The following is an 8,641-nucleotide window of genomic DNA, read 5'->3' as shown; positions in this document are numbered from 1 at the left end:
CTATGACTACGAGCCTCACTCACATTTCGTCCACTACACCATCCTCCCCCGCGGTTGTAGGATCTTTAGTTGTTGGGAGTCAAGCAAAACAGCCAGTTGTGCATGTCGAGAATGAGCAAGGAGTTGGGTTACACTCACCCCCACAAGGTCGGCCTAAACGCATAAGAAAAGCACCTCCTTGTGGGACAGGCAGTCACAAAGTAGGATACAAGGCTGGCCCCACGGTATGAATGAAACTTACTAGCTTTGAATACTTTCGCGCCTACTGTTATGGTTGGTATAGAATTCATTTTATCCATTGTTTCTTTGTAACTTCTCTTTGTAGCAACGCAAGGAGCCTGATCAAGGAGATGCGGTACCCCCTCCCCCACATACCAAACACTATACAAGACAGCATAAGCGTCAAATGCATTAGGGTCAGCACGCCATTAGGTCAGCACACCATCTGCCTACAAATGGTGTTCAATTGCTTTTTTGGTGTTCAATTACTTTTCAGTTTTAAAGTTGATTTTAAATTTATTATGCTTGTATTATCAAAAACTGTATACATTTTTACTTGTGTTGAGGTGAAGTTGCATCAATTGGCTGATTTCTTTAGTTTACTTAAATATTTGAATGCATATATAACTGAATCATAGAGTTGCTTTTAATGACAGTAGAGAAGACCAATCTGCTGATATGCTGAAGAAGGTTGAGAGGGAAAGGCTAAGTGAGCTTCAAAATTTGTTGGAGCATTGGGCTGTATCACAATTTGCTCATCGGAATTGCATTCAGGTTAATTGATGCAAAGCTTCTATCTATCTATAATTTTTGTTGCAATGTATTGTTTTCTTTGTCTCTATCTCTTCCTTGGTTCATCACTGTTCCTATTTTTCTGTATAGACTTTGTTACCCATTGTCTTGTGAAATTGGTATATGTGGGAGTTGGGACTTGAATAATGTTCTTACCTAAGTGGTATCAGCAAGTCCTTGGGTGGTGGACTACAAGAGCCCCTAGAGTCACTGGGGTTTTAGATAATGCTTTGGCTGCTACTGAGGCACGGTGGAGTCCATAAAAAACATGACCCAGAAAACGATTTTTTTTTTTCAATACTATATATTAGTATTACATTTTTTTTTTTGAAAATAGCAACCCTTAGACAAGTCCACACCGCCAATTTCCTAGGCCAAACTACTTGGATTAAATGATGGAATAATGGATGGAGTCCACATGTCCACCTCTTTGCTTCTTCATTGTGGTTCATTTTGTTGGACTACTTTTTTTTGGTACCACATTTTGTTGGACTTCGAAAACATATAGGCCAATCATATCCATAGTCTCAGCCAAATCTATTTTCTGCACCAATAGTGGCTAGCGCAGAGAATATTATAACTGTGCATTTTGTTAGAATTTAATGGAAATTGTTAATTGAATAATTGATTGGGATTGAACTGAAGGAAGCCAAACATAAATACTAATATACACAAAAAAAAAAAAAAAACCAAGGGATAGAGAAAAGCCAAAAAGGATAACATGTGGGTTTTTGTGGCCATCACCTAAAAGTTTAGTTAACCATGTTTTGTTTCCATCTTCATTTTGTGGAAAGCCAAATGAAGGAAAGCATGTCCCACCGCAGTGTAGGAGTCACTTTGAGTTGGACCCACTATCTGAAAATTTTCCCTTAGGATTGTTATTTGTTAATTTTATCACTACTAATCAGACAAACTGAAACCCTTGGATGAAAGATTTTCTTTGTGGGTCCACTGCAATAAGATCATAATAATTAGCTGTTTAAAACCCTTTAATCAAAGCCTATTTGGCTTCAGATTATTTATATGGCTATGAATTATGAATGGTAGATGTATGTTTAATGAATTATTATCGCATTGAGCAAATAATAACTCATTGAGTTATTATGAAAAAAAGAGTTATTATTATCTACCTAAGCTTGGTTATAAGTGAGAAATTTAATTGCAACAGCACCTAACCATCAGCTGGAAAAGAGCCATCAGAAATATTGTGTGGCATAAGGGACAAAGACAATTTTCTCACCCTCTTTTTCACTGCATGTAGCAGCCATATAGATGTACCTTAAAACAAGCAAGACACACACTGAGGGGTACTTGTTTTTGTTCAAATTTACATTTGCTCGTCTTTTTGGCTTCTTTTTAACTGTCTATATACCACTGGACAACTGTGGCAACATGTTAGTCACAAAATTCTGACTTGGCCACTATTTATTGGTGGTTTCTGTAGTCCTTAGCAAGAGAGTTGTGCTGGAATTCTACTTATCAGGAACTTTGTGAATGCAAGAAATTTAACTCCTTGAAAGAAACGGCCTGGGCTGGAGCTGCATTCAATCTCTTTCTTTACATGCTTGCCAGCCATGTAAGTTGATTAAACAGCTTAGTATTTGGTTTTATACCAGGGACTGTACTTTTTTTTCAAAATATATTTTTGCTTAGAAGATTCATTTTACCTTAGTTCCTTTTTAGCTTACTGTCATTGTAAACCTGACTTATGTCCCGATCTGTGCTTCCTATGCTTCTTAATTTCGTTTATGACCATAACATGTAGTTGTACTCAAATAATTTCTTAGTCATGGATATGTTGTTTGATTTTCACTCTTGAGAAGTTGAGATGTCTAATGATGACTAAGAACTTGTATGACTTGTATGCACACATGTATTTAAGCCAGTTTTTCTACAAGCAGGTGTAGAAAAGGTTTTACTGAAGAGTGGTAATATGTTAATGAAACTATAAAAGATTGAGTTGTTTATGGTCCTATATTTTTCTTGAATACTGAACACTTGTGGGATTAAAGTTTTATGTATGGGATGATAGTGTGTACCAAAAAAATTAAATTAAAAATAAAGGAAATTATAGTTAATAAATTTCACCAATAAAAGGCATTACTCAAATTTGATTATGAGACATTCTTGACTAAAATTGAGGTGGATACTCAGTTTAACTGTAGACGACACAGTTGGTTCAATTCTGGAAATGCTTAAAAAATTTCCCACGATTGATCTTCTTTAATTTCAGATTCTTTTTTTTTTTACTTGAAGCAAACCCTTGTTGTCCATCACATATACTCCTTTTATGTCTTATGTTTTTATTTGATCCAAAGGCAGCTGGTTGGATGTCCTAGAAATATTAGCTCAATGTGTGGCTTAAAATTATGGGATGAAGCTCACTTTTAGTTCTTCTTGGGGCTGAATTGTCTGCTATGTTATGATGAATTCAGCTTGTTTTGAAATAGACATATTTGCAATCCACAACTACAAGATTGGAGGAGATGAGAGTCAAAAGGCGGGATGCAGAACAGTGGATGGCACACCGTTTGCTCCCTGAGGATTTGAGAGAGCGGATTAGGAGGTATGAACAATACAAATGGCAAGAAACTAGAGGTGTTGATGAAGAGAATCTGCTTCAGAATCTTCCCAAGGATCTCAGAAGGGACATAAAGCGCCATCTCTGCTTGGCTCTGCTCATGAGAGTGAGTTCCTCCACCTTTACAACTTTTTTCCATATCATGTTGCTGGGAGTAAGAATAGTATTGTTCCACTTGTCTAAGTAATTATTAGGTAGGGTTCATCCTAAAATATACTGTAGGGACAAAGGCCTAGTCTATTTGGTGTGGACACTACACGCAATCCCCGATCAAATGGCTTGACAATGGAAAGCTTGCTACCAGTTGGGCAATGATTGATATTTATTTTATTTTATTTTATATAAGAATTTAATTTATATTTTGCTTTTCAAAAATTTATATTTTTTATTTTTATGTAATCTGTTAAATTGTTATTTTTCTTTCCTACTAGGTTTATAATCTATTTACTTGTTTTGTTAGAAAGTATTTCCTTTTTAGTCTCGTTTCTTCCTTGATATAGCTTGGGAACCCTATTTGAAGGACCAACCGTTTAGTATTGATATGATTGACTTGATCAATAAAATATCTGTTGGAATTCTTCCAATATCTTGGTGCTGATTTCAGGTAACCCTTGGTGCTAATGTCAGGGTTTTTAAATTTTTTCAGATGTTGGGTGCTGATTCCTACATTTTATCCCCCTTTCCAGTACTTGGTGTTGGTTTTTAGGTTGTATCCCTGTTTTCACTACTTGGTGCCAATTCCGACCAACATGAGGTGTCGATTCTTAGGTTATGAAATTCAATTGCATTGATTGCATGGATTAATGGCTATCCTGTGAACTCAAGTCTACCCCAAAATGAAGCTGCGATAGCTGCTAATTTCTAAACAAGGCCGAACAACTTTATGCCTAATCAACATTTTGAGCTTTAAGGTTTGCTATTAATAACTGTGTTACTTTATCTTGTAACCCAAAACACCCACTAGCACATTTTATTACATTCTTCTCCTGGTTAAATTTATGTTGAATATTTGTTTATACAAGTCCTGAAGTCATCTGATTTGCTACAATCTCAACTAAATATAAACTTCACTTGTCGAAAGCTGATGTCAGTTGCTGATACTTACTCCTTAGTGTTGTTCTGCTCTTCAATTTGTTGGGCTGATATTGGAAAACATCAGAAGCTAATGGCAATTGCATCTGAATTTGAAGTGTGGTGGTCAGTAGAGGAATCATTGCTGCATGTATATAAGACTCCAATCTGGAAAATAGGTGACCTCATTTGCTGCAACAATAGAATGAGTTCTCTAAGACCTGACTTAGATACTAAAGGTATACCTTCTGTCATTGTTACAGTTTTTACAGTCATATTTTACTTGTAAAAGAATAGCTTCAGATTATTTAATGCCTTATCCTTTGTCATTTGGTTTAACCATTGACATTGTTGAACATAAAGAAATGTGTTTTGTGTGTTTTTGTGTACCTTGTGATGTTATTGTTGTGATAGCAGAAGCTCTAATACAGATTTGGTGGGCTTGGTTGGCAGCCTTGCATATGCAGTAGTATGCACTTGCATATGAGTTCTTCTTTAATGTGGTTTCTATTGCTCCTTTGTTTTTTTTCCAGCTTTGTTCATTGGTGTCCTTGCAACGTTACACAAAAGCTTTATCCACTCTTCAAAGAGCTTCACTAGTGGAAAAATCAAGGCAAAAGCCGCAAGAGAGGATGAAGGTTTTGTGTGAGGTCGGTGTCTTTTCTGAAATTGTGATGGATTTTGTTCTTACTGCCGTATTCCTTAGTTGGACATTTTGGTCCTTGTTTTCTGTTGCAGGCTTTGAAATGTAACAATTATGATTCTGAACCTTTGCTACGTTCATGTGGCATTTCAATCAGTACCAGCTTCACTCAAGTTGATGGCCGTGTTCTGCCAACTCCAAGGGTATTCTCTTTTATGTCATATTGAAGTGGGCTCCTGATTGTGTAAATAGCCTTTGATTGAAATAAATAGCCTTGGATAGAGTTTCCCTGAAGCAGAAAGTATTCAGGTTTTCCCCATTGGACAGTTTAAATTTATCCAACTTATGTAATATTATTTTTCTCTTTTTTTTTTTTAGCAAGTTCTCTGATATTATTTTACTAACTAATTCTGGTTGAAATTTGTTTAGGTTGTTGATGCTCCAGAGATATTGACAATTATAGAAAAAATCTCATATCTTTCAGAGTTTTTGAACTCCTTGTACGAGTGTCAATATAAATCATTTTTTGTGGCTTTTGGTAAGTTGAGATCTAATATAGCCCATAATCTTATACATATCTGTACAATGTTAAAAGAAATATGTTCTTTTGGTTTCTCTGCATGGTCTGATTTCTTGCAACACTCTGAGCTCCTTGGTGTTTGCTTATGTGATATGGTATAGCTATAAGAGCTAGTCCTACGAATACCAATTAATTTATTTATAACTTGTTCAATTCTATATATAACTTGCATATTCTATTACATTTCATTTTCAGCTGGCCTTACGGAGCAAATAAAATTGAACCGCTATTTGCATCCACACTTTCGTTACTATATGAGGGAGGTCAGAACTGTGGTTTATTCCCAGTTTTTGGAATCCTATAAAAGTGTTACAATTGAAGCAATTGCTAAGGCATTTGGAGTTACAGTGGAGTTTAATGATTTGTAAGTACATAAATTTATTGATGCTCTATTTTAGATTCTATCTAGCAGCAGTATGTTTGTGCCATACACACATTGAATAAAAATTATATGTAAATTGAAAATAGATTTCACTAGTTTCAGTGAAATTGAATAATAAAATGAATAATCAAAAAATATTTTTTGATAGGATTTGAGATTTTCTTGTCCAATGCATTTTTCTTGTTCATTATGTATAGTATATTTTTAATAGGGTTTGAGATTTTCTTTTGAGATGGTGGTGTGTTTAATTGTGTTTTTAATCCACCTTTTCTCTATTCTCTATTACAGGGAGCTCTCGCATTTTATTGCTGCAGGGAAGCTTCATTGCAAGATTGATAAAGTTGCAGGCGTTCTTGAGACTAATCGTCCAGATGCAAAGAATGCTCTTTACCAAGCAACTATCAAGCAAGGAGACTTCCTATTAAACTGGATCCAGAAGCTATCTCGTGTGATTGATTTGTGAAGTATTATTTGATTTTCATTTTGAAAATGATGCCAAAATTTGCACATTTCAGAGGAACACAGAGCATAAGGAAGTTCTGTTGGATGCCTTTTATTCGTGAATCTGATATTAACTTATCTATAACTTATCAGCAGATTGGTTCTTTCCAAGTAGGTTGGATGTAGCTAACATGAAAATACAAGCTACAATTCCTAGTTTTTTTAAAATTATACAAATGCTTCATATATTCTCAGTATGGCACCTATTGCACGATTAATGTGCCATTCCCTTGTTAGAAAATTGAAAGCATCAGGTCACAACATCATCGATAGAACAAATAATACTTGCACCATTGCAATTGCATGATTATATATAAAATAAAAATGGAAACAAGGTCACTGCACAATTTCTTTCCACTAGCAATTCATAAGTGGAATTCCAATCCCTACCTTTGCAATTATAACAGAGATTTAGAAAGTAAAATATCAATGAAAGGTAGAGAGAAAAACTTTGACTTAGGCTTTTATAAAGGTCATACCCATCATCACAAAACAAAATCTATCTCAGCATTTCTTTTTCTAACTTTCCAAATCTAGCAATTCCAGACCACACCAAGGCCAGTGCAACTTTATGTAAATTGTGCGGCAACAGGAAGCCTAAAGCATTATAGTTCTTCTTCCAAAACTATCAGTTTAGAAAATAACTAGAAATTTAAAAAGTTAAGATGGAGAAGGGCTTAACAAGAAGCACCAATGCAAATTAGTAGAGCAACTAATGAAAAAAGATTTATAGTTACTTATCAAAAAACCAAAAAAAGACTTATAGTCTCAACAAAAAGCACCAACACAGATGAGTATAGCAGCTAATGGAAATAAGTAACAACTAATTGAAAGACAAAATTAAACATTCATAATATCACAATCTAGAAATAGGTACATTAGATATAGAATACTTAGATTACAAGTGCATTCAATGATAAATAAAATAATAATTGTGCCGATACAACCCAATAGTAAGTTCGAATACACAATAAAGAGAACCACAATTGACATCTACAATGCCATTCCAAAATCGAGTATCTGCATACCTGACAAAAGTTGAAATATTATCGTTAGATACCAAAAGCCAAAATGAAGGTACTAATCTACGCAACTTGGTAATTGATACAGTAATGGTATTTTATATAAAAGCATCACTTACCTAGTTTGGGTCATTACTGCTTGTCGAAGCCCCACTGGAAAGCGGACATCTTCTATGGTTATGCCCATGTTGATGACATAGTCCACAACTCTACTTTGGTTGAATCTCCCTCAAGTTAGAATCTGGCTTTCGGCTTCCCGATTTTTGCCGGACCCCATCCATCTCATTCCGTATCCTAGACTTCACAAGTCGACCTTTGTCCCGCAACAGGTCTGGGTTAGGCACCTACTTTGGACCTTCCACATCCCTCCACAATGACTCTGACTTTGGCACCACAAATTGGTGTGAGTAGGTGCGAATGACATTCTCCAAACTATAACATGGGTTAATATATGCACTTGCATCTTGCCCCAAGTACTGAAGAACTGTAATTGCATGTGAACAAGAGATCTTTCGATTTTGCCACTTTCCACAACCACATGTTCTGGCCAATATGTTTATTTTATGACTATGTTGTCTCCCTCCAGAGTTATGGTTGTTGTACGCAGTCATTACTTGATATATACCATGGACATTATTAAATGGCCTTACTTGGTGTGTTTTAGATTTTTTCAAATTTGCATCAAAGATTTCTAAGGCATATTTACTCCACACCTTGCCCTTCAAGAGATCATGAATAATTTTTTTTGTCGATCATGGAAATACGCGACCAGTTTGCTCCAAGTGAATTCAACCATTGCAGCAATGGGCAGGCCACGGGCACCTTTGAGTACTCCATTGAAGCACTCCGAGACATTGGTTGTCATAGCCCCATAATGGTATCCACCATCATGTAGCTGGGTCCACTTGTCTATATCCTCTTTCATTAGATATGTGTATGGCATGATGGATGAGTCGGGTTCACTTACCTGTTGCTCGGTGGCTGATTTCTTCCTAAGGGCCTTGATCTCGGCTTCCTTGATAGGTTGCATGTACAACTCAAATTTAGCTTCCTGAATAGCATACCCGCT

The 8,641-nt window shown here is 35.8% G+C and overlaps 1 protein-coding gene across 6 annotated transcripts; it reads left to right on the top strand.

Moving 5' to 3' along the window:
- The first annotated feature begins 2,231 nt into the window (after positions 1–2,231).
- On the top strand, positions 2,232–6,766 carry LOC142629619 (26S proteasome non-ATPase regulatory subunit 6 homolog). Of its 6 annotated transcripts, none has more exons than XM_075803632.1 (9): positions 2,232–2,368; positions 3,228–3,479; positions 4,020–4,284; positions 4,564–4,683; positions 5,015–5,094; positions 5,183–5,290; positions 5,517–5,625; positions 5,863–6,031; positions 6,338–6,640. In XM_075803632.1, the coding sequence occupies exons 4-9, from the start codon at positions 4,650–4,652 to the stop codon at positions 6,510–6,512; spliced, it is 675 nt and encodes a 224-aa protein (XP_075659747.1). In that variant the 5' UTR covers positions 2,232–2,368; positions 3,228–3,479; positions 4,020–4,284; positions 4,564–4,649; the 3' UTR covers positions 6,513–6,640. The 6 variants fall into 6 exon arrangements, with proteins under 6 accessions (XP_075659747.1, XP_075659745.1, XP_075659748.1 ...); XM_075803630.1 differs by having other exon boundaries at positions 4,533–4,683; XM_075803633.1 differs by lacking the exon at positions 4,020–4,284 and having other exon boundaries at positions 4,978–5,094; positions 6,338–6,766.
- The last annotated feature ends 1,875 nt before the right edge of the window (positions 6,767–8,641 follow it).

Source organism: Castanea sativa, chromosome 3, assembly GCF_040712315.1.
Source record: "Castanea sativa cultivar Marrone di Chiusa Pesio chromosome 3, ASM4071231v1".
NCBI classification, from domain to species: domain Eukaryota; kingdom Viridiplantae; phylum Streptophyta; class Magnoliopsida; order Fagales; family Fagaceae; genus Castanea; species Castanea sativa.
The sequence above is the reverse complement of the archived record's forward strand: the minus strand, read 5'-3'. Positions and strand labels throughout refer to the sequence as shown.